Here is a 27,102-nt window from a genome sequence, read left to right as displayed (position 1 = left end):
ATCTACAGTCACGCTTTGAGACAGGAAAGAGCATTACGATAGTGCCTTCAGTTTATTATAGAGCTCACTACCCTCGCCACGAAAAATGTTGTATGCTTCAGCTGATAAAGTTATCAATTAAGCTAATGAGCCGTATGCCTTTGCGCCTCAAAGCAGAGGCACATGGAAGCGCTGCTTTAGGCCGTCTGTAAAAAGACACTTAATAATACCTCAACCCCTACAAAATCTCATCATCCTCTGTAGTCTAATGGCCACCATGCTGGCCGTGAGAGCCGAGATTCAAACCAGCCGAGGAGGATGGATTTTAAAGGGCGACTTAATCCTTAGCATGGCTTCCTCTGGGACGAAGGACGCTGGAAGGCATGTATTATAAATTTGCGGCATGTAAAAGGACCCTGTTCCTAATAGAGGACAAAAAAATTACTGTCCATCTCTTTTTCACTTTGAATTTCGAGCCTAAATAACCTTGAAAGTTGAAAGTAGACACCGGATGAAAGAAATGGAATAATGATTATATTGCTACTGAGCGCCTGGCACTGTAGTCAGTATGCAATGCTTCTCCGTTGTGCGGGCTTCCTCTGTGTTAGGTTTAACGAATGCTCGATTTGTTCTGCTCTCTAGGATAGAAAGGCAGATCACATTGTGCCATCCAGGCATTACAGATGAGTATCGTCAAGAGTAACAACATGCAGCATAAAACTGCATCAGTACTTTCTTGTTAAGGTAACGTTTTTTGTTAAAATTAACATTCTATTGTCTTAAAAATGTTTTCGTAATGAAATAATAATGCATCTGCTTAGAGTAATAAATTAAGAATCGTTATAATTATACATAATTTTTAAGTATAAATTTTGAGTTAATTATAAACATTACAATGGAATGCGTATTCTTATTTTGCTCTTTTGTTTAGTAATTGATTGTAATTTTGTTTTCGCATTTGTTCACATATATTTCACATTACGCATTATACTTATTTCCTTCGCTGTTACCGGTGTCCATTTGTTAATTTATGTAATAGTTATGAAGTTACTGCAAGTTGAAAATAAGACTTGCCTACAATGAGAAGGTAGAAGTAGACTTGACGGAGAATCAAATCATTACCGCTGTATTTAGGAGCATAAGACAGACCGTTCATCATGGCAGCGTTGATGCGTCTGGTATTCTGCAGTACAAGAAGTATTCGACGCCCTCTTCTTTCGGAAATTGACCCCATAAAATATAATCCCATCTCAGAGAACCTGTTAAACTCCACCAAGGTGACCACGTCGCAGCGCGCCCGGGGGCAAGAGCGGCCCATGTCCCGCGCCTTTCACGCCCATGACGTACAGTACAGTACTTCAAGACTCATGCAGTCACGAGAAAAAAAAAAAAACATTACCGGTATTTCATTTTATTAAAGAGAATGTTTACAAAGAAAGAGAAATAATCAAATAAAGTCTTCATTAATACTTAATGTAGCCCACCGTTCGTCTGAACGACTTGGCGTGGGTGTTGCATGTTGCTTGTCGATAGTACTGAGGGAAATTTCGTGTTAAGGTTCTCAATCGTGTGCAGATGCTTTTCGTACACTGAATTATTTAGGTGTCCCCATAAAAATAGTCTTCGAGTAAGATAGCCATGAGCGTCATTTTAAAAATGATTGGAAATAATGTTGTTATAAAAACGGTGATATAAATGTCCAAAGCCAAATGTGACTTGGTGGCCGGGATTCCACAATAATATGCACTGTTGGGCGGAGAATCTACTTTAAAGATTAATTTTTGGTCCTACAGAATATATCTGTTATGGTAACCAAGTCACCCAATTGAGTGCGCTCCTTGTATAATGGCAGTTGTCTTAATATAATAATTATGTCAACATATGTCTCGAACTTGGAGTCAGGCGATAAAGAGAAAAACGCTAGAGGAGAGGGATTCGATCCGGTGCTGTGGATTGAACTTCGGCGTAGCTCAGTGGTCACTTGTTACGTAGAACAAAGGACCCGGTAAGATTCCGGGGTCGGAGCGAATTTTTCTCCTCCAATAATCATTGTTACCATAATAGATATATTCTGTAGGACCAAAAATTAATCTTTAAAGTAGATTCCTCCCACATTTTAATTAATCATAGATAACAAAGTATGCGAAATTATGAAATGAGACTAGTATTAAAAGAAAAAGATACTTAAAAATTGTTATTTCATTTGTTTGAAGTTAATTCATCTGTCACATGTTGGGCAACAATGACATAAAACAAAATGGCAACTCCGCAGAAACTCAAAGAATTGTTATTTCATTTGTATGAAGTAATTCATCTGTCACATGTTGGGCAACAATGGCATAAAACAAAATGGCAACTCCGCAGAAACTCAAAGAATTGTTATTTCATTTGTATGAAGTAATTCATCTGTCACATGTTTGGCAACAATGACATAAAACAAAATGGCAACTCCGCAGAAACTCAAAGAATTGTTATTTCATTTGTATGAAGTAATTCATCTGTCACATGTTTGGCAACAATGACATAAAGCAAAATGGCAACTCCGCAGAAACTCAAAGTAGTGTTATTTCATTTGAAGTAATTCATCTGTCACATGTTGGGCAACAATGACATAAAACAAAATGGCAACTCCGCAGAAACTCAAAGAATTGTTATTTCATTTGTATGAAGTAATTCATCTGTCACATGTTTGGCAACAATGACATAAAACAAAATGGCAACTCCGCAGAAACTCAAAGAATTGTTATTTCATTTGTATGAAGTAATTCATCTGTCACATGTTGGGCAACAATGACATAAAACAAAATGGCAACTCCGCAGAAACTCAAAGAATTGTTATTTCATTTGTATGAAGTAATTCCTCTGTCACATGTTTGGCAACAATGACATAAAACAAAATGACAACTCCGCAGAAACTCAAAGAATTGTTATTTCATTTGTATGAAGTAATTCATCTGTCACATGTTTGGCAACAATGGCATAAAACAAAATGGAGAATACACACCTGATGTCGAAGAAAACCAAAAATTAGGACAGTCTACTGAAACACAATCTAAGAAACTTAAACCTTCGGCGCAACATGAGTTTACACGGGACCCACGTCTGAGGAGTCGTGAAGATGGGGTGGCTCCTGGTAGCATCGTCAGCGAAAAGAACACATCAAACACGTATCCTAGCAATAAAGTCAAGAATAGTCCACGACTTCACCCCTACGCAATCTACGGTCGCAATATACAGTTATCTGGCGGCTCCGCAGCAACGCGCACAAACTGTATAAGACTTGATATTGTTCGTGCTACCAATGGTGCACATGTAGAAGTGTCTTAGTGTGTAACAATGAAAATTCTTCGAGTTTCTCTTTCTTTTAATACCGGTCTTTGACTGCCTCCGGGGTCTGTTGGTCAGCATGCTGGCTTCCAGCTCAGGAGGTCCCGGGCTTGGCTCTCGGTGAATTTTTCTTGAAGAAGAAAAATTCCCTGGGTGTCTAGAGTCTGGAAATTTGTATGAATGTGATTGTGAGTGTGCCGGGTTAATATTAATTAACCAATCATCACAAATATAAAAAAAAAAAATACATCAGAACTGTCGCTGGGCAGAAACCTGAACACACGTTTCAGCGTCACATTGTTGACAAGTAACTCCATCTCTTAGCACAACCATAAAACATCTAATAGATGCTATAGAGTTACCAACAACGGAAAAAAAAATACCAGTCTCAGTTCATAATTCCGCATACTTTGTTAGCAATGATTAATTAAAATGTGGGAAGTTTGAAAGGGGCACACCGTATTTTTTCTCTTTATATGAAGCGTCATTCCGAAATTCGTCCCAGCTCTAACAAATTCTTCACTATGGTTGACTAAAATTATATGCAACAAAACCCTAAACATATGCTACAATATACTGCAAATACACAGCAGTCTATTATATACAGGAACGCCTGAAATGTGCAAAAATATGCACGATCAACTTTTTATAATCATCATAGACATTCGAAACATGTACAAAAATGTTTTTGCATTACTTTCAACTAGCCAGTAAAAATATAGATTTGCATATGAATCCTGACCCTAATTATTACATTTTAAACAATAATGTTCGATTTCCGGTCGGGGCAAGTTACCTGGTTGAGGTTTTTCCGGGGTTTTCCCTCAACCCAATATGAGCAAATGCTGGGTAACTTTCGGTGCTGGACCCCGGACTCATTTCACCCGCATTATCACCTTCATCTCATTCAGATCTAAATAACCTAAGATGTTGATAAAACGTTGTAAATAACCTAACCTACCAAGAGAACCCTGCAGTCTTCAGATCCTAATTCAGGCTATGATATTATTGTTAAAATTCCCGAACCTTAAACATGTCTCGTGTCGTCATCACCGTCACCTCCATAAATACGACAAATCCTCACCATTATCTTCATCATCATATCTTCGAAGACATTCACGACTGTGGAACTCCACCTAGTCATATCTAACATCGCGCATAGCATTTCTCCCGCTCATTAAAGCTGTGTCTTGCCTCCAGGCTTACATGGCCCCTTGCGTCAATCTTGCCCGGTAGCGTTGCCATGGAGACTTAATGTGTTTGCTGGTAAATGAAAAATTCCAGCAGACCTGCAGGTCAACAGGGGACATCGGCTATGCTAACAAGTTATGAATTCTGAGTTAACACGCCTACATTTTCTTGTTGCTAATGTATCAAGAAACCAAAGATAGATCAAACTTATAATAATATTTTCCAATCTTTATTTCCAATCGGTGGTGTTAAAATAGTATCCAAAGTTTGAATCCTGACTAATTGCGATACATTTTCTAAATTCTCAAAATAACATTGGAAAGATTTCTTACACTTACCTGGCCCATTTATGAGAGAGCTCTAGGCGAAAATTACTCCCCTTTTCTTGCTCATGTCAATTGATGACATAATCATACTCGTGTCTGTCATGAATTTCATCCTGCAGGAGTTTTATCTCAGAAATGGAATTCACCATCGCCAGATTACCAGTCGGATCTTACATGAGATCAGATATGTAGGCACTAGAGATGGACCAACCAGCCAACATGTTTTGTTGTAGATAATTGATTTTCAGCAGAATAGCGATTGGAATGGTATGTCATAATTGTTACAAACACTTCAGACATCACTGCACTTCGTAGAAGTTGCTGCAGAGGACGACTAAGTAAGACCGTGTTAGCGCATGATCCAATGATCACGTAACCCCGTGAGGCAAACAGCTTTATCAGCTACTGGATTTGAACTAGTAATGTGCGTCCATTCGTGTTTGCCTGTGAATAACTTCGATTATCGTTGTTAGTGCATAGTACAAAATTGCAACAGTTACCGATAACCAAATCATTTAAGGGGTTAGGTACAGCTTACAGCAGTACAATTTAGGAAATATTCAACATTTTTTTCCTCCATTACTGTATCTCGTACAGTAATGAAAATTAGTATTTGTATCTGCTATATGAAAAAAAAAAATATATTTTTACGATTAAAAAAAATATTTACATTTTTTTTTTCAAAATTCAGTTCACTGTGCAGTGATGAAGCGTTTCCTACATAACTCAAAAACTATTCAACATTCTGTGATGAAATTTCTTGTGTGTATTAATGCATATCATATCTACAATATGATGCAAGATCGTCCACACCTGTGGAGTAACGGTCAGCGCATCTGGCTGCGAAACCAGGGGCCCGGGTTCGATTCCCGGTCGGGGCAAGTTACCTGAATGAGTTTTTTTCCAGGGTTTTCCCTCAACCCAATATGAGCAAATGCTGGGTAACTTTCGGTGCTGGACCCAGGACTCATTTCACTGGCATTATCACCTTCATCTCATTCAGACGCTAAATAACCTAAGATGTTGATAAAACGTCGTAAAATAACCTACATAAATATAAAAAATGATGCAAGATCACTTCTGTATCTTTGATAGACTGTCTGATAAAAGATAAATTCATTTTACTAAATGGTCAAATATCAGTATTTTCTTCTAACACAAAATAAAAAAATATTATTTTTTAAGGAATGTAGTTGAAAGAGCATGATATTGTAAACGTGAGTTTCCGCAATAAAATAAAAGAGAGAGAACATGAAAAGTTAACAAGTTTATGAGTTATGAAGGAAACGCTTCATCACTGCACATTGAACTGTACATTTTGAATTTTGAAAAAAAAAATATATATATATATATATAAACTTTTTTTTAAACCATAATAATAGTTTTTTTCATATAGCAGAAGGACAGTGTTTTACACATACCAATCCTCATTATTGTACAAGATACAGTAATGGAGGAAAAACGTTCATTATTTCCAAAAATTTACTGCAGTAAGCTGTATCTAACCCCTTAAATACATGATACAGCGACAGTTTGTTCCGAAAATATAACCTAACCATATATTATAAACATCTTTTAGTAGGTTCTAACCCTGAACAATAGTAATATTCGTTACAAGAGCGGTATGTTGAAGTTTTCATGTTCGAGGAAAAGTTTGAAAAAGCGAAACGTAGTTGAGCTTTTTTAATTTCCGAGAATTGAAAGAAAACATACCGCTCGTGTACCGTACATTATTTTGTGCGAAGATCGTTTATTACATACCTGAAAGAGGAATTTCTAATTAGCTGCAATGAAATCTCCATCTTGGTTTCTGTTCAATGACGGCAAATTTGTAAAACAAAAATATCTATCTTCAACATTGTTGCTTTAAAATGTTTTCTGTGTTTAGTATACTCCAGCAGGCCGTGATATATGTCTGTCTTTTTTTCCCCCAGTCTATGATGAGTCTGGAATCTTGTTGATTTTTTCACGGCTTCACGAATGCAGTAACTTTAGTGGAGTTGCAGAGTTTACTTAATTTTTGCAAATATTTAAAAACAATAATTAACAGTGCAATTTAGGTGAAATTGCAGTGGTAAGTTTCCAATTTATAATTAGGGTAAACTAGGGTCTGTTGGACAGTCGGGCATGTTGGACACTCTGTACTTTAACGTGTTACCACGCCACTTGTGGGCACCACATTCAGGTAGAAGTCAATGACGGAAATAGGCACGAGTGGGGCTACTTCCGTCATTGACTTCTAGCAGAATGTGGTGCCCACAAGTGGCATGGTAACACGTTAAAGTACAGAGTGTCCAACATGCCCGATTGTCCAACAGACCCTAGTTTACCCTATTACTATATTGAACGTCTCTAAAAATAATATGTTAAAAGCCTAAAGCAGTAAAATCAATATGTCACTTAAGCGGTAAGAAGAGGGAAATTGTTATGTGTGTTAGGTTGGGAATACTGAATGTGGAATTTTATACTTTCTGCGGATTGGTTTTGTGCGGAAACGAAGCAAATACGCACGATCTCGCACAAAATTATTTATTACAAGAAATATCATCGGCTAAGCCTAACACTATCGGATTGATTTCCTGTAATAAATAGTTATTTACGATATTAAAAATGATATTTAATTTTGTGAGTGGGGATGTTTGCGAAACGAGGTCCTAGGCCGAGGGTAGCAAACCTAGGAAGAAAATAAAATAGTTTTTGACAAATGTGTTGCATACTGTTTTTAGACAGCCGTTCAGTGTTCCTAAATACTTTAGAGAATTTAATAATATATATATACATATTTTACTTGAAATTGCTGAATCCACTACCTGCCAGAAAATTTATGAACCTTCATTTACAGTATTGGTCTAATGTCAGCTGTCGCATTGAATGCCATCTGGCGGTAATTTCTGAAAGTGAACCAGAAAAAATAAAATGAGCTTCAGGGAGGGTAACATTGGAATTATTACCCGCCAAACCAAGGAAGCATTTTATTTTATTTTATTTTTAGTAGGTTATTTTACGACGCTTTATCAACATCTTAGGTTATTTAGCGTCTGAATTAGATGAAGGTGATAATGCCGGTGAAATGAGTCCGGAGTTCAACACCGAAAATTACCCAGCATTTGCTCATATTGGGTTGAAAGAAAACCCCGGATAAAACCTCAACCAGGTAACTTGCCCCGACCAGAAATCGAATCCGGGCCACTTGGTTTCCCCTTGAATGTATAATAACTACATTAACTAAAATGACGGAGCATCAATAATCTCTATTTTTGGGGTTACTTGGTTACCGATTGTCCTACAATGAAACAATACGCAAAGCCTTTGACAAATAAATTTACTGTATATTTTCAGTGCAAAAAAAGTATCGTAAAAATTGTACAGTACTTACAATTCTATAAAGATGATCGTGTAAAAGTAATATGCAGTACACATGTGTTAAATGCGTAACAGGATCTCGGAAATAGAAAAAACTCAACTCCGCCTTGTCTTTTCTGACTTTTTCTGGATTCTGTTATTATGTACTCATCACCCTTGTATCGCAATATAATATTTCGCACTAGTATTAAAATACTTTTTGTATGCTATCATATAATAGTCAATTTTTAAAACGTTTGTCTAGCGTTAAAAAGATCTAATTTTAGGAATGACCGTCTAAAAACTTCATTAAATAATTCATTATACGTCTTATACTATTTTAACAGAAAGACTTAATAAACGCTATGAAATTCAATAAACAGGAAGTCATGTATTTGTATGGGACTCCGTGTCTGTTTACCATTCTTGGCATTGAAATAACAGCTGGCACGTTCTCAGATGCCTACTTCACAAGGACAGGATGCTGCAGAATGTTATGATCATATACAGAATCGAAAAACTTGTAACAAATAAAATATTTACAGTGCATTACGGTGACTGCGAGCAATAAAATTAACGGACAGTAAACACGATTGCAAGTTAGCGTTCATATCAACAGATGTAGCCGTCCTACTTGCAATAATCCGCAAGGCAGACGCCTCTTCACTCACTAATAAGTATTAACACCTAATTCGTATCTTCCTTATACCAACCAGAATAACTTAATTTTCAGAATAGATTATAAGAAAGCAGGAGGAAATGGATGAACATGAAGAAATGTCGAAAAGTAAAAGGGTCAATTTAATAATTTCTCTATTTTTATTAATTCAATCTTCCTCAACTTGGTGAGGTTGCCAAAGACAACGAATGTTAAACAGTAACATTTAAAATTACATTAAAAGTCTTACAAGAAATTTTTTTTACAAGAAACTAAAATTTGCAGTAGATAATATATTTTCACATAATGAAAGTTTATAAAAATAAACTGAGAAATAGACTGAGAAAATTCAACTATAATTTGAATTGAAATACAAAAATGTCGCCGTAAAATCTGCAGAGAACCCTTCGAAGCTATAATAGAAATTTCCTTAATTGTTGTTGTTGGGACTCCAAATTTATGACAATGACACAAATTGTTTTGTTATGGTCCCTCTAGCGCCCACCATTAATCAGATGACTTCTATATCCCTGAGTTTATATGATATTTTGTAATAAGGGACAGTGGGTTCATAAATTCTCCTTTTCTCTGGATTAACCTCCTCAGGTTGATTCTGATGCGTCTCGAATCTTATGGTCGGATCCAGAATATAACCTTTTGTCTCTCCAGGTTTAAATGTTATAATATCAATACGCCGATGACTTCCAGTATCCGCTATTCCATGGACTTCTTCATAGGTAGTGTAGCCATTGGACTTAAGGCATGTTGCGATTACAGACCTGATTTTGTGATGTCTGCTGTTACGAAGAGTTTCGCCAAATGGGCATGAACTCAAGACATGAGCCAAAGTTTCAACCTCACTTGGCATCGCCTACAGTGGTTATTGTCTTGAGTTCTGCCTGGAATAGCGCGTACAGGAGCAACATTACCGGTCATCTTTAGCGCATCTCTCCACTCGGAGCTAGAAAGGCATGTATGATGTCTGACCCAGCTGTTTGCGGGAGTGAAGTCTTGATATAAGCTGACTCCTTTGCCTTTCTGTGACAGTTGACACCATTTATTAAATTCTTCAAAGCGCAAAATTTTCCTGAGTTTCCTTGAGTCAATTAGACCGCTTTTGTTCTTAATGGTGTCTGGGAGATCAAATTGTTATCCAAAGGTAACTTGCCGAGGTTAGTTTTCAGTTCACTCTCTAAATCTCTTGTGTTGGCAATATATTGATTATCTGATCTCATCAAAAGTTGACAAGTGTGAAGCGCGATGAAATAACACGAATTGTCGTCCATTTGCGAAGAAGTTTATACTAACAGTACCATCCCATCGCACCTCCTCATACTCATCCTCTTTCACAATAGCCAAGTCTCTGGAATTCGCTACCTGCTAGCATCAGGGACTGTCGAAATAAAAACTTACTAGGCACTTGGTCAGTAATTGAGACTCGTTCAGACATGGTTTCTTGTAAATAGTTCTCTTAATCTATTACAAAATATTTCAATATTCGGTAATTCCATCACTATACAATTTTGTTATTCTAAATTTAATTTGTAATTCAGTGAATACAAAAACATATTTTTTACTTTGTTCTTAACCTCCATAATAAATTGTCTAGCTTTCATTAATCAGGTAATTTTTACGCAATTTGACTTTTATTGTAATTCTAATTGTAAATTTAATATTAATTGTAATATCATTCTTCATATTGCAGTTATAATCCCCTGGTAGAGGAGAAGAGAAGGGCTGACAAATTTCGTTGAATAGTCCTTAAAATTTTCATTTCACAAGTGCTCATCATATGTATCGTTTTCATCCATCTGCTTTGGAATCCACTGTTTTGTAAATGAGAACTTCACTTCCTACAGACATGTGTTATGCATCCTGATATTTGCGCTGCCTTGTGGGTTTGTTCATGTAGTTATTGTTTCAAATTTTTGTTGTTTTTTTTATTTGATCTCCCAAACCCAAGGTGCAATCAGTATATTACCGAACTGCACTTGTAAGTTATTTATTGTTCCGTTAAACATACCATGGGCGTGTAACTGAAGATAATTGCTTCCATGCCTGTTGAGTCAATCTATAAACAGCGTTACATTGAATCTAAGAATTGAGCTTCTACATGTGATTTTGTGCAAACATGTCGAGGACCTATTGCGATTTTTTTCTGGAATCTCTATGAATGTACGCCTTATGGCTAATCTTCTTCTCTGCCTTTCAAGTAATGCATTTAGTATAGATTCCAGGCGTTTTCCTGGTTCTATATAACTTGTCCGCTTCCTATGTTCTGTGTGTTGCCTACATTCGGGGCAGTCCGGAAACTTAATACATTAGAGTTGCCTATTTTCATAGTATACTTTCTTACGGACTATACTTTCATGGGGTACTAATATTCATATTCATAAGGTTCTTATTTTACAAAAAACTATTAGAATTATAAAAAAAATCATCAATGAAGGCACATTGCAGGCCGTTATTTGTAAATGAAAGAATAATGACTGTAACATCACTGTATATTATTTTATCAAGCCCTAATTTTTTTCAAAGGTAATTCACAAATTTTGACACGTAGGAATGATGTACACCTAAACAACACAAAAATCCGTGATCTCTTTCACTTACCTAAATGTAGGCTAACCTAAACAATGAATAGTTATTTTATTATGTTTTAAAAATTGCAAATAAATTTCCGACATATGTTTTCAATCTTGAAAGGAGATCTTTTAACAGACTTATCTCTGGTTGGTTGCTCAACAAACCCTTTTATGATATTAATGAGATTCTTTAATGTTAATATTGTTGAGTGTTTCTTATACGATTTTATTGTCGTTTATGTTTCTGTTTGTTTATTTTATATGTATCTTACTTTGTCAATTGCAAAATGTGTGTTCACTGACTGTACGATACTCAATATACTTATTGATTACCCCTTGTATTTGAAGTCAGGCACCTGTTCAATTATTGAGTGAAAAATCCCTAAAAAATTGCTTGGAGTCCAATATCGTGAAAAAATGCTTTTACGTGTCGTAAATGTACGACACGCGATCTACAGCTTTACTTCCCTCCCGGAGGAAGTCATACTAAAGTTTTTTGTCGCCGTTAAATTCCATCATCCTCGGACAGGTTTGAACCTACGAACCTCGGATCTATCGGCCAGCATGGCTAGACCACCGAGGACGATAATAAGAGAGAGAGAGGAAGAGAGATGTACCTTCTTTCCTTAAAGAGTGATATCAGTGACAGTGTAATACATTGCTAAAAATGTCAGAACTCCTTTAGTGTGTGCCATAACGTTATGAAATTTGGATATGATACATATAACAACATGTGAAGCATGTACGATAATTTGCATGAAAATTGAACAAGTATTTTGGGTGGGTAAGAGTGGCTTAAAAGGTTTTATTCATTTTCATTTTACTCATGTACCATTTTTACAAAAAATAAAGAAGATAATTGAATGAAATTCAGTACAACAACAAATTCCACAATTTGGTACATCTGGCCGAAATCTACTGCTGACCACTGGGATCCAGAATACAAAGCAGAGGTTAAATGACAATATGATTGCGGAGAGAATACGGAACAATGATAAATTTAAAAATATTTCATATACTTTAACTCATAGTCAAGTAATTGCTTATCACGTTTTTTATGTGTGATACCTGGGTTAGGTTGACGATTTTTTAAAAATAGTTTTCCAAAATATTTTTTTTTTCAAAATCTCTTCTCTACAACGACAGATTTCGTGAAAATTGAAAAATATACGAGCTATGAAGATTTTTCTGACATTGAAATGAACCATATACAATGTTAAAGAAATGTGTAAATTTCAGAAAATTCCCTCAGTTTCTGAGTTATGGGTACATTCTTTTTAAAAAATTTAACTTTCGGAAAATAAAGCACACAGTTTAGGTTTATAAAGAAGAATGACATGGCACCATGACATTTAATAATTCCTGGTGGAATTACGAAATAAAATTTTGACATCTTAATCTTTAAACGTCAGAGAATAAATAAAAATTAAATTACGAAATTGAAATGTTGACGATTTTCATTGATAACTTCTCTTAAGGGTCTAGGTACAGCTGACAGCAGTAATTTTTTTGGAAATATTCAACATTCTTTATCTCAATTACTGCATCTTATACAATAATGAAAATTGGTATGTGTGAAACACTGTCCTTCTGGTATATAAAAAAAATATTTTCACGATTAAAAAAATTATTTTTGTTTTTTTGTTTTTTTTTTTTGTTTTTTTTTTTTTTTAAATTGAAAATCGTGGCAGTTTACTGTGTAGTGAAGCGCTTTCCTCATAATTCATAAGCTTGTTAACTTTTTCATGTTCTCTCTCTTTTATTTTATTGCCGAAACTCATGGTTACAACGTAATGCTCTTTCAACTACATTTCTTAATAAATAATATTTTTTTATTTTGTGTTAGAAGAAAATACTGATACTTGACCTTTTTAAAATTAATTTATTTTTATCAGACAATCTATCAAAGGTAGAGAAGTGATCTTGCATCATATTGTAGATATGACATGCATAAATACACACAAAATATTTCATCACAGAATGTTGGATAGTTTTGAGGTATGTGGGAAACGCTTCAACCGAGTTTTGAAAAAAAAAAAGTGTAAGTAATTTTTTTAATAGTAAAAATATTTTTTTCATATAGCAGAAGGACAGTGTTTTACACATACTAATTTTCATTATTGTACAAGATACAGTAACGGAGTAAAAAAAAATGTTGAATATTTCCAAAATTTTACTGCTGTAAGCTGTATCTAACCCCTTAATTCAATAGCTTATTATGGACACTATAGCCCAAACGCAATCTCCACTTACTTCCTCATATTTTTCTTTGAAATCTTCAACCACTTTAGAGTCACAAGTTTCTCTGTCCAAAGAAGAACCTACGTTATTAAAGAGCGATTGCTTTCAAGTTGTTTTATCATGGAATCGAAAATGGATAGCTCATCATCTTCGATCAATAGTGGTGAATATTGATAACAATAATCAGTGAAAGTTCTGTGATTTCTGATATGGAAATGTGAGTGAAGTTTTGTTATTGTTGCAGGTGGAGGTTTCTGTTGGTGCCGCAACGCCCCCACTTCCTGATGCTGTGCATCCTTCCTCTAGTCCTCAGCTGCATGGTGCAGTCGACGCATGCGCGTGAGTTCCATACCATAATCCTCTATAATTAGAACTTGTCTTAATTTGAATGTGTTTTTCATAATTGACAGTAGCAGTATCGGAAATAGTTTTATTTTGACCACATTAATTTCAGTAAAATTTGCTTTCATTTTTATTTATTTTTATTATTTTAAAGTTTGCATTTGATTAATTTTGTATTGTGATATTTCAAATTATGTGATTTTGTTCAAAATTAACAAACCAATCATAAAATCGAAATCCCACGTGAAGGGTGGGCACCGTAAGGAAATCGTATTCAGCTGCCAGTACGAACTGTAAGAATAATTCCAGAAAGGTCTTTTGTTGTAGCACATGTGCTTGCTACGGCTCTCAGTCATGCTTCATTTTCATCATCTAGACCAGGCACGCCTAGTCGGGCCACATCTAGCCTTCAAACGAGATGCGACAGTGGAATATCTTTTATGCGTGTGCCTGTATGATATTCTGAGATTTTACGTCCCTGTTGCATTTCGTTTCGAGGCTAAATCTGCTCCGGCGAGGCATGCCTGAACTATACCTTTAGACCAAATGAAAACATTCTAAATTCGATCTTCTTTATCATACTGCATTGCTATTGACAAATAATATGACACAACACTTCATATTAAACACTGTTTTGTTAAATTTGACAGTTATATAACTGAAGTGTAAAGTGTGATGCATGTGGCTTATCTTCGTTGACGACAAGTACTAAAATTATTCAAGTTATTTTTCAACGGAGCATTACAAAATACATATACACATATAAATACAGTTCGTGTTGGCAGCTTTGTTTTTGTAGTCACTCCTCATCTACAGATTTGTGTGTAAAAGAAGATTCACACGTGTAAAATAATATTGAGCGCAATTACTACCATACCAGAGATGTCTTTTGTGGACTTTTTCCATTGATATTACAATACTGAACGCATCGCTTCGAAGGTTGGATCTGCTTTCCTCTGAAGATGAAACATGTAATGAAGAGTTGGAACTGTTATAAAATGTCCAAATCCAGAAACTCGCCCCGCTGGCACCTCTTTCGTAGTACTACTCACGTTCAACAATATACTGGTTGATTCAGGAGGAAAGAGCCATACGTTCAGGGGGATAATATGGGTGATTCTAAAGCAAAAAACATTATACAAATATATATCTTATTCTCAGTGGTTTCCAAGGAACAGTTATTTGAAAATAACATATTTGCTCACATTGATGCAGACTCACCTTCCAGCTGGCCAGCGATCCAGTTTCTCAATTAAACTTATCCTAGTCCTTGGATCGGTCGTGGTGGTGTCATTTCTTGGCCACCGAATTCACCAGACCTTAAATAATTAGATTATTGTTTGTTAGGTTGCCTAAAGAGTGAAATATACAAATTAAAAATGGAAACGGGAGTAATTACTTGCCCGAAGTTGATATCCTTGTGATCACATTAAGGAATGTTCGTACCAGCTTAAATTAGCAACACTACATTAGGGTACACCAGCTGCAAAGTGTATCCAGGCTTAAGATGGTATTTTTGAACATGTTATATAAGGAGAAAATAACAAGTAAACACAACATACAGGTAACGATCTCTTCATTTACTGTCAGCTGCATTGTTCCCGTTCCTCATGGTTTCGCTTGGTTTCCTCCAAAACCGTTGAGAAATAGAAATATGTTTATATAACGTTTTTCTTTTAAAATCACCCATACTATCACCACTCAACCAGAGTATGCCCCTATCCTCCTGAATCACTGAGTAAATTTGTTTAAGTTTATTTATACACTCTTTACCGTCTGTGGTTATATCGCGTGTTTAAGATCTTTGGGTATACCAATAGCCAGTTTTTACTATTTTATTAATTTTATGATATTGGTGATTGAGGCGATGATGAATCATGGTATCTAAATTTCCATTCCGGCATTTCTCTTCTTGACTGAAGAAAACCATGAAAAACCTCAGTCAGATTGGTTGGCCATGGGGTTTGAACTCGGGACCTCCCGAATACGAGTCTCAAATGTTACCGTCTGAGCCAACTCATGTGTTCTGTTCGCTAATAAAGGTAGTAAACTAAAGAAACAGCCTAAAGTCCGTTTTGAGAAGGATGATCAACAAGCCAATAACGTTAACGACGGAAAGAAGTCTTTTTACAACCCATGTATTCCTCACTTCAGTGAGAGATACAAAATGAACATTAATGCATGGGAAGTGAAAGAACTTCTTTTTGGCGCTAGGGAAACTTCATTTAAGTTAACCAAAACTATTCTCCTTTCTCTTAAATTTTCTAATGAGGACATTAACAAAATTTGTCTAATGGTATTGAGAGATTCATTATCCATTTCACACAATCACTTGTGTAACACTACGTAATATTATATATTGTTTTACTTTATTTCATTACTCTTCATTGTACTTTCATCTCATGTTTCTCCGAAATCAAATTGTACTTTATTTTTAAATTTATCATTGTTCTGTATTCTCTCCGCAAATCATATTGTATCTTATTTTTAATTTAACCTCTGCTTTTTATTCTGAATCCTAGTGGTCAGCCGTAGATGTCGGCCAGATGTCCCAATTTGTGGAATTAGTAGTAATGACGGGAAAATGTCCTTTAACACTCTAAAAACAAAATTACTTTCTGGACGGCCTCGTAATTGCGGTCGAGTGGCCATAAGTACCTCTTTTGCCATTATTAACATGGTGGAAGAAAAAAAAAATAACCTTTTTATCTGCCCCCATTAGAATATTCTCTTGTAAGTGCTTGTAAGTGGATGCAGCCCTCGTGAAATCAATCAATCAATCAATGCCCTGCTGTATCTATCTGTCTGTCTATCCATCCATCTACCTGATTGCCTGCCTCTCTATTGGTCTCTCTGTCTGTCCATCGATTCATCTATACACCCATCTCATTGCCTGTATGTATGTATGTATGTATGTATGTATGTATGTATGTATGTATGTATGTATGTATGTATGTACTATGTATGGCATATGTCTGTATATATGTACGTAGCATGCATGTTTGTATGTTTATGTGTTTTGCCATTTCTCGCCTACGTTAAATTCAGACGCTCAATAATCTCCACAATTGAAAAAAAAAAAACATCACAACTATTAACGAGTGGATAAATCTCACTTTCGGCCTCTCTTCACTGCGCATGCGCTAATCGTCTGCGCCGGTATGCAAGCATAAAATCGAGTTATCATCTGTTCTGAAGCTGTCTGAAAGTCTCGTATGTGACAAGGTTAGTGGGTTATTAAAAGTTAAAATGTACATAATGTTGAAATACAACAGTACTAAAAACACTTAATACTGTTGTATTTTAACATTATGTACAATTTAACGATTTTATGGAAAACACTGTTGTTTTATGACTAATGAATATAAATATGTCTACTATGTTAGTGGGTTAGTTGAGGGAATATGTAAGTGACGTGACGCCGAGGAATATGTGAAAAAATTTCAATGATTTAAGTTCCTCGACCTAACGTCACTTAGATACCCACTTAACTAACCCACTAACCTTGTCATATATCGCGCATGCGCAGTGAAGACAATCGAGGGTGAGATTTATCAACTCATCAACTATTACTGTAACTACTGCCACTGCCAACACTGTTAGTCTACTTCTATCAACTATCTGGCACCTTGCGCTGTGCGGGGGAATTTACCATGTTTTACTTCAAACTGCAGATCTAACCTTCGTAGATTCAGTATGTTATCAACAATGGAATAAGCCACGTTGCTTGGCGAAGGCGCTGTCAGTGTTGCGGGGTTTATTTGCAGGTCTGTGAACTCCGTTGTACTGGCTCCGATATTTTGAGTACTAAAGAGAAAGATAAGATTTTAATGAGGACAATTCTGAGTTGCGAAAAATAAGGAATGAGGAATGTTGTGTGAAGTGGCGTCATTTTTCTCGGAAAGAATCAGTGACGGTGGTCCCCAAAATAAGAAGCGGCTCTATAGTTAGATAAAATGAAGGAATGCAATTGAAGACATCGCATCGTTCCGTGTCGCTCTCGAAGAAGGAGGAGTCCTTGTCAAAAAATAGACAAGTGACAGTTGCGATGTGTCATAATTAGGTCGGTCTCCTCCCTCTCTCGCCTTGAAGTCGCGCTTCAGTCCCACTTTTAATTGCACAGCGGTTCAAGTTGATGAGTGAAATAATCTCAAAGTTATGTGCGCTCAAGGCGTGTGTGAGTGGGCTCCAAGCCTCTTGGCTCCTTGGTTCACTCACTGTTAGATTTTGGTTGCCCCACTGAACGGTTTTCTGAATGGAAAATAAAAAGAACATAGGCATTAATAAATGGATGGATGAATGAATGAATTAATTAATTAATTAATGAGGGAGAAAAGAGGATAAACTGGAAAAGGCATCCAGGGCTCTGTCCTTATCAATGGAGAAACATTTAAAAGGTGCGCGAAAACGCGTCCTGGCAAGGAAATTTGGGACTGAGAAAAACTGAATATGTGAACTTCACTGAAGGAGAAAGTTAAAAATGGACGTAACCTAATTGCTGCCACTTCAGGGGGGTGGGGAGCATAACAAAACAACAACAGGTCAGGATCGTTGAAGATGTTAAAAACTTGTACATCGAGTGGGACTCCCGCAGTCCTGGCAAGAGAAGGGATCCGAGCCCTTACACTGTGCGAGTGACACTCTCGTTTCTTTACTTGGTTATTTAACGACACTGTATCAACTTCTAGGTTATTTAGCGTCGATGGGATTGGTGATAGTGAGGTGGTATTTGGCAAGACGAGGCCGAGGATTCGCCATATATTATCTGACATTTGCCTTACGGTTGGGGAAATCTCGGAAAAACCCCAACCAGATAATCAGCCCAAGCGGGAATCGAACCCACGCCCGAGCGCATCTCTGGATCGGCAGAGATCCGGTGGCTGACACTCGTGTTAACTTGCCCCAAGTGCCGAAGACAATGTGCGAAATCCATAGTTCTATTTCTAAAGCTTTAATTTGGAAAACGTGAAATTTGTGTATGGAGGGAGACAGATATTGTTTTAATTCAAAATGCCAGCAGCCTGGGCCGACGGTACAAAAAACAGTCGCAGATATACCGAACTATGGACACGTGAAATGATATACGTAGGGTATATGCAGGGTTCAGAGCCATAGTGGGCCAAGCGCCATTTATTAAAAACGGAGAAAGCAAGGATTAAAGTTAAGTGAATACCATAGTTTAATGCAGATTGATATCATTCAGTTTTAATGTGTATACTTTATATTACTTGCTATATGTTTCCATTGAATTATGGTAATAACTTCATTTTAAGCCTTGTTTTCTACGGTTTTAGTAAATGGCGCTTGGCCCACTATGGTTCTGAACCCTTCATATGTTAAGATGAGTCCCAAGGGCCCTTCAAGGACGTGTGACTTAGTACGGTTTAACTTACCCTTCCTCCTTTCTCCCTCAGTGGATCATTGTGGATGTCAAGTGAGAGCAAGAAAGTTACAACTTGGTGCCTCACATCAGATAAATTTTATTATAGTAAACTTCCTGCTTATTGCGTAACGTGATTGAAAAGGAATTAAGGAATTATGTCAAATATATAGAAATATCCAATATCGTATATCTGATGTGTAGTGTTTGAGCAGGGAGTCTTCGACAAACGCCTGTGAGTACACAATCATCGTTAGAACGATATTCTAAACACAGTGAGTGAACGCTTTTACAGATAGGCAATGCAGCAAAACCTACCGTGACGAAGTGTTGCCTGTCCATGAGGCGCTGCATTGTAACAGTGACAGCGATACCGGGGAAGTCAACTTCCAGCTTGTCTGCCACGATATTAACAGCAACAGTAGCTCACAAGGTGGGCGATGCTAGGATTGCAGTCTCCCTGCGTGGGCATGGATAAATATATAATAGGATGCGAAACTGCGGTCAGCACCATCTGGCGGCAGGGAGCTGAAATAAGATGATCAGCGCCCAACGTCGTAGGTAGTGAACATTAGAACTACGTGTTGGGTACATTACCCAGAGTTCTCTATTTATCCATTTCGAGATATTGCTCGAGGAGAAAAGATGGCAGACAGAAACTTGTTAATAAGTGAACATAAAGTGATACTACGTGTGTGTATAAACAGTGATGTTTATGGACGTTGTAAAAATAGTGTTGTTGAATGTATTGTAAAGTAATAGTAATATAATAAATTGAACTAAGTAGTTATTGCAGACTTTTACATTGCGCTGTACAATAAATACCCAAAGAATACAATCCCAATTATCTAATCTTTTGCTTTATTTTTTGTCTCTGTCTGGTTATATTTTAATTGGATAGTGTAAAATAGATCGTCTCTTTTACGAGTATCTTCCTGTTGGCTCCGGTAAGAATTTTCAGTAGAAGATGCTGTGAGGAATAAAAATGTAAATGTATTATTTTAAATTGGGTTAGTTTTGAATATCGATGAGGGTGGGAGGGAATATTTTCTGCACAGTTTAACATTTTCGTCACCAGGTGCGCTGCTAAATGCATGGAGTAATTAGTTACTCTTTTCGCTACTTGGTGCGCTGCTAGATGTAATAACGCAGAGTCCGTGGATATCCAGAGTACCGCAATCGTTTGAGCCGGCAAATGCCGACAAATCCGCCATTGTTAGTCCAGCGCGCGCTATGCAGTATACAGTTGCATAGGGAAAGAATGTAATTTAAGTGCGAAAAAATGCAATGCTACTGTGTTCAGAACTGTTCACAGAGAACTGAAAAAAGCACACATTTGTTTTCTCTGTGACAAGGTGAAAGAAATAAGGAAAAAGGAAAGAAGTGACTATAAATATAAAAAAGGAACGATCCGCTACCTAAGCGAGCATACATTGTAAGATTAATGAATGACTGTATTTTGATATTTATTTTTTCAAAATTTGGGCCCCAAAATATTTTTATAAAACTAATCTAGAATTTAAGTTGATTCAGCAATGATATTTCTACATAAAACAAATGAAAGTCAAGTACCAATTAGTATCAGTGTCAAATTTTTACCATCTTCTCCCTTTCAAATCAAGCATTTTTTTAATTTAATCCTATTTGCTATTTGCAAGAATGACATAATATAATGTGAAGTTCTGAATTTATTCTTGAGACAAGATTGTATTGTTTGGCTCGATTAGAAAATACAAAGATCGTAGAAACTAGGATTAAGGTTAGACTGATGTGAAATTTCAATTTTCTAAACTATTCTAAGTAGATTTATGAAATTTTGTACTTTTAATTTGTAATTTTAAATTGTGCAAATTTAGGTTTTCAAAAATTGCTACTATTTTGGCCAGAATTTTTGTCTACATACATGCCAGACCTTCAGAAACGAAACTTACTATACAATTTTCCTTTTTATTTTACTAAAAAATAATTAAAAATATTTAATGCACTAAAAGTGTAAAAACAGAAAAATTCAACTCGAGCGTAAAAAACTTATTAAAAAATACCTCTTCTGACTGATATGCATAGAATATATAATCAGGCAGTACATCTCACTTGACGATATGTGTCAGAGGAAGACAATTGTTTGTAAGTATCTGAAGTGTGATTAGTGGAATATGTAGCTAATCGGCGAAGTATGCATTGGAGGGGGAAAGAAACTTGCCACCCTACCCCATTATCTCCTGGCCTAGTATTCTCATGAGTGATGCCTTATTGGTAGTACTTATGAGGTTCAAATCTGTCTTCGGACAATTGATTAAACAAGAACAACAAAAAAAAAGAGTGTTAGGTATAGGCCTAATACTGATAGTAAGTTTTGTTAAGAACATATTCAAAAACCTCTACAAAAAATCATGCATGTAGTACAGAATCTGTTGAAAGAGTAGCATTTTTAGCAATGCAAAATTTACAGAAAATTAAAGTGGAGAAAATTGACTTCAAAAGTTTGGGATAATAATAATTAACCAGGTCTCTCTCTTTATTTTCTAGGCATTTTGAAACATATAGAACTATCATATTATATACAGAACTTATCCTTATATACACTACCACGCTGTGCACACCTAACCTACACTAGTAAATAAAGATGACTAAAAATTATGTAATCTTATGAAAACATTATAATAGATAAATATTATTTACAAATCACTATGGACTATAGACACTATTATAACACTAACAATAAAACTGTTAGAAACTTGCAAATATTTATTGTATCACAAACGAAAACCAAGCATGGAAAACACGTTGTTATGGCTACTAGCAACAAGTGGAATTTTCCTTTAGCTAAGAGTTGTGCTCTCCTTTGTAACTGAATATATTTTAAAGGAAAGCAGCCTTTGAAGTAGGTCTAAAACCTGTTGGATTCTATGAAGAAATATTTCGAGAAGTCAAGAAGCTGCACTGGCTCAATCGGAAATCTAATATAATAAATAATGTATGAAATATAGCGTAATTTCCAAAATTGTCGCAGAATTCAGAGTGGAGATCGTGGACGGAGAATTTAAATTAACAGTCAGAGCCCGCAGCCGTTTAAAATGTGACCCTAAACAGCTGATAGACCGGTCGTATGGTCATGAAAATTGGCAGAGGGCATCTTTAGATCATAAATGAATTTTTAAAGATAAAAACAAAGAAGCGATTTTTTTTATCAAAAATGACAAAATCTCACATCAGTGTATCCTTGGGGACATTATAATGAAATTACTAACTTCCATACTTTTAAAGCTAAACTCACAAAATGTTTATCACTAGTATATCTGGTTGATATAAAAACACATGTACAAACTTTCGTCTCTCTCTATGATAAGTGGTTTGCACTTTATTAATAACTTAATTATATAGTGTATTGCTTAATGCAAAAAGTCCCTTGCGTCACAATTTACATTATTTTCCATTGATATTCACTTATAAGATTCTTTATGTACATTGGAACAAACATTACTATTGGAATTTTCTGTACAGCGAATGGGTAAATTACTAGGAATTTTTATGACTTAATTCTTTTATTTTATAATAAAAAAATTCTAGCAATTTACTTATTAATTTTACAGCAAAACCTTATAGTAAGCTTTGATTCCATGCACCGGTATGTAAGGAGCCATGTAAGTGAAAATCACTTAAGAATAATGTCAATTGTAGTGCGACTTTTTATATAAAGTGGTTCAATATTTTAATACAATAATTAATAAACTGCGAGCCACGTATCATAGGCGGATGCAATTTTGTACACTTGTCACTAATAAGCAGAGATACCAGTGATCAAAATTTGGTGAATCTAGCTTCGTAAGTATCGTAGTTATTGGTTTCACTGTTGTGAACTCTTAAAACTAATAAACTTCGAGAAATTTCAGTATAGTGTGCCCTTATATGCGGAAGCCGGAGAGTTTGCACGAGGAATGCAGTTGGAAATGTTTATATTTATTGTTATTTTATTTGCAAAATTGTTGTTTTCATTTGTTAATTGTAATTTATTAAGTTCATGCTGCTGTAATACCTATAACTGTGATGTTTATGAAGGAGTATATTGCACTTAAATGCGTATTTATGCTGTAATAATTATTAAATGAAGTTTTTATTCATTAGTATGTTGACTGATAATAATGTTCTATAATGTGAGAAGATCCTTTAGACGTTTTTGCCCTTCAAATTAAAAATATCTGAGTTTTACTTCAAATATTCCTATCCCTAGCGAGTTGAAAAGGACTAACAATGGCGGCCGACTCGGTGATTGCGCTACTCTGTATATCCACGGACTCTGTAATAACGCCCCTCCTCCCAACAGGTGTCAGCAAGATCAATTTCTACAACAGCGCCTCTAGTATGTGTAACGAGAAACTCAGTAAGTTTCGCATCCTATTATATATTCATCCATGGCGTGGGTTTTGCGTCCCAGCATTCTGACGAGTTACCGTGGTAATACACAGACACAAGCGACGACAACGGTCGAACTGACGTCACTAGTGTTGTGAGTTACCATGGCAACAAGTGCAGTTTGCTGTTCACGTTGGCAATGAGTGTAGCTTGCAGGTTACCATGGCAACGAGACCGGCTTGCAGTTATCGTGGCAACGAGTGGAGGTTGCAGGTTACTGTGGCAACGAGTGCAGCTTGCATGTCGCCATGGCAACGAGTGCAGACTGCAAGTTACCATAGCAACGGATGCAGCTTGCAGGTTACTATGGCAACGAGTGCAGCTTGCATGTCGCCATGGCAACGAGTGCAGACTGCAAGTTACCATAGCAACGGATGCAGACTGCACGTTACCATGACAACGAGAGCACATTGCGAGTTATCGTGGTAACGGGTGCATCTTCCAGGTTGCCATAGCAACAAATGCAGACTACAGGTTACCATGGCAACGAGTGCAACTTGCAAGTTATCATGGCAACTAGTACATCTTACAGGTCGCCATGACAACGAGCGCAGTTTGCAGGTTACCATGGCAACGATTGTAGCTGATGTGCATTGCTGTTGTTTGTCGTGCAGAGAGCGGGTTCGCGCCCTTCTTCGGCGACGAGGACCTCGAGGACGACGACGCCGACTACACGCAGTTCACCGGTACGCAGCCTGCTGCATGCTCGTCTTGGTGTGCTGCTCTCACACCAGGCGCCTGCTGCACTTGCATGTCGCGCGATCAGCTGGCATTTTTGCATGAGAATATCACGTTTCTCGTTTCACATTCTGTTGCATTTCAGGTAACCTATTGTTACAAAAGCAAGGTCATAGTTTTCAGGACCGAGCCAGCTTTAGGCCACACGACGCAGCAATCACACTGTACATTATTATACAGATTGGAACGGTCACAACGACAAGCTTGTCTTCGGGAGACTCTTAGGTCTATAGGTATCTGTAGATCATAGCGAATGGGGAATTTTTTACTTCATAGCCTATCAGTTAAAGGTTTCTATTACTGTATTATTATTATTATTATTATTATTATTATTATTATTATTATTGCTAGTACTACTACTTATTAAGTTAACGATACTGGTAATTTTTTATTTAAAGAAACATAACTTGGATCTTAAACCACCATAATTGTTTCAGATGTTCAATATATTATTCTGCTTATTGGTTTTCTTGTTTTTTCAGTAGCTCATGAATGGTTTATCTGTTTTACTTATCAAGTATATAATAATAATAATAATAATAATAATAATAATAATAATAATAATAATAATAATAATAATAATAATAATAGTAATAATAATATTAATAATAATAATAGTAATAATAATAATGATAATGATAATGATAATGATAATAGACCTAGACCTATACCATAACGGATAAGAAATGCAATTTGGTAACTTATAGCTATCACCATTACTGCCAAGCTTATAGCCTATGAGCGTATTCCGAATCTCAGCGCTGAGCAATCTGATGGCATCAAAGTGTTCCGAATTTCACCGATGGAGTCACTGATGCTCCACCGGTGTCGCACGGTGCCATCAGCTTGCAGAGGTGGTGGCAGTCTCCATCAGCCGCCATCAGTGAATCTGATTGGTTCTTGTATAGGGCGGGAAATAGCAGACGAATGACATCGTGCACTGTTGTGTCATGGCGGTGTGTTCTGCTTTAGTTCTGCTGTATTGTTTGTAATGAGCACAACGTAAAAACAATATGTTAATGGCTTATGAGCGAACATGTCAACGGACCAGTTATTACTACCGGTTCAAGAAATAAATTGTTTATGCTCTCTTTTCTTTGAAGGAGATGGCAGTACGGAAATTTCGCAAAATTTGCTAGCGTAGCACAGACAACAACTTATACAGTCGCCATGACAGCCATCGAACCTTCCAGCAGTTTTGTTCCTATTTCGCTGCAGCGTGACGTCATTGTTGTCCACCGGTCCGGTGAGATTCGGGATACGCTGTATATGTCTAGTTTGTTCTCGAAAGTCTCGTTTGAGATGAAGTCATATTTGTTGTAATTGCTACTTCGGAGATTTCATAATCAAGTGTCGTTATCCATTGAAGCTGAGGACAGATTAATATTATGTATTATATTAATTACACTGAATTCATTAATTCGCTCACGAAAGTAGCAGTTTAAATCTTCGTTCATGTTTGTATAACAGCTAATTACGCCAATCGAAATGTTAGCACTATTAACATGTTAAAGCTTCCTGACTCACGGATGCGTGGACGTCCGTATTTATGGCGGATCCCGCCCAGACACTTGACTGGAATGGATTTTAAACGAAGAGGGAGCCACGGCGGAGCCTTGAATCCAAGCCAGATATTGAGCACTCTGATCTTCGTACTACAGGTTGTGGTTGACTGTCAACAGCCTGCGCATTCCAGAATATTAGCATGCGCTTACCGGCAGAACTTTAGTGCAGAATTGTTTATGTTATTATACGATCGCCAGGACAAAATTGAGGCACTGAGATAAAAAAAAAACGGGACTAGTAATGCAGAGGTGATTTTGAGAAAAACACAAAAAAAAAAAAAAACTTCACAGACTGCATTGTATTTGCTTTAACCCTTTGTTTTTGGTATTGTTACTTTGCACTTGGCCAGATCTATTTGTCCCACAAGGAGTTAATTCTTTTTATAAAACGTAACATATGGAAAATAATTTCAAGGGAAAAATTGTTTCGGGGTTGGGTACCGATCCCGGGATCCTTCGCTTACAAGCAAACATTCCGATGGAGGCGGATAAAAAAAGTTAAATTTTTTTCTTTCACCATGTTAATAATGTCAAAAGAAGTGCTTATACAAATTTTGGCTACTCGACCGCAATTACGAGGGCCGTAAAAAAATAAGTTCGCTAAGGGTCGTTAACAGAAAGAAAACACAGTTTCATTGGAAAAATTTATTGGAACAGACACAGCAACTGTTGAGCTATTTTTCAACCGGAATTGAGACATTTGCGTTATCATGGGACCGACAGAGAGGTGAAGACGGCTGTCAAACGCTGGTTCCGATCCCAGGCGGCTGGCTTCTACGACACAAGGATACAAAATTGATCCCACGGTATGACAAATGTCTCAATTCCAGTGGGAAATGTGTTGACAAATAGCGCAACAATTACTATATCTGTTTCAATAAATCTTTCCATGCAATTGTGCTTTTTGTCTGTAAACGGCCCCAGGGAAAATTACTTTCTGGACGGCGTCGTAATTGCGGTCGAGTGGCCGAAATTTCTATAAACACTTGTTTTGATATTATTAACATTATGGAAGAAA

General features: G+C 36.4%; 1 protein-coding gene across 5 annotated transcripts in view; it reads left to right on the top strand.

The window, feature by feature from the left end:
* The window catches only part of LOC138703524 (collagen alpha-1(IX) chain-like), a 223,596-nt gene that overhangs the window by 82,977 nt on the left and 113,517 nt on the right, over positions 1-27,102 (top strand). For 3 of the 5 annotated variants that reach the window (XM_069831445.1, XM_069831446.1, XM_069831444.1), the window contains exons 3-4: positions 13,894-13,988; positions 24,396-24,467. In XM_069831445.1, coding sequence (XP_069687546.1) covers positions 13,894-13,988; positions 24,396-24,467 — 167 coding nt within the window. The remainder of the gene's footprint in view (positions 1-13,893; positions 13,989-24,395; positions 24,468-27,102) is intronic. The other 2 variants (XM_069831449.1, XM_069831447.1) reach the window with 1 other exon arrangement.

Source organism: Periplaneta americana, chromosome 7 (assembly GCF_040183065.1).
Source record: "Periplaneta americana isolate PAMFEO1 chromosome 7, P.americana_PAMFEO1_priV1, whole genome shotgun sequence".
Taxonomy (NCBI): Eukaryota; Metazoa; Arthropoda; class Insecta; order Blattodea; family Blattidae; genus Periplaneta; species Periplaneta americana.
The sequence above is the reverse complement of the archived record's forward strand: the minus strand, read 5'-3'. Positions and strand labels throughout refer to the sequence as shown.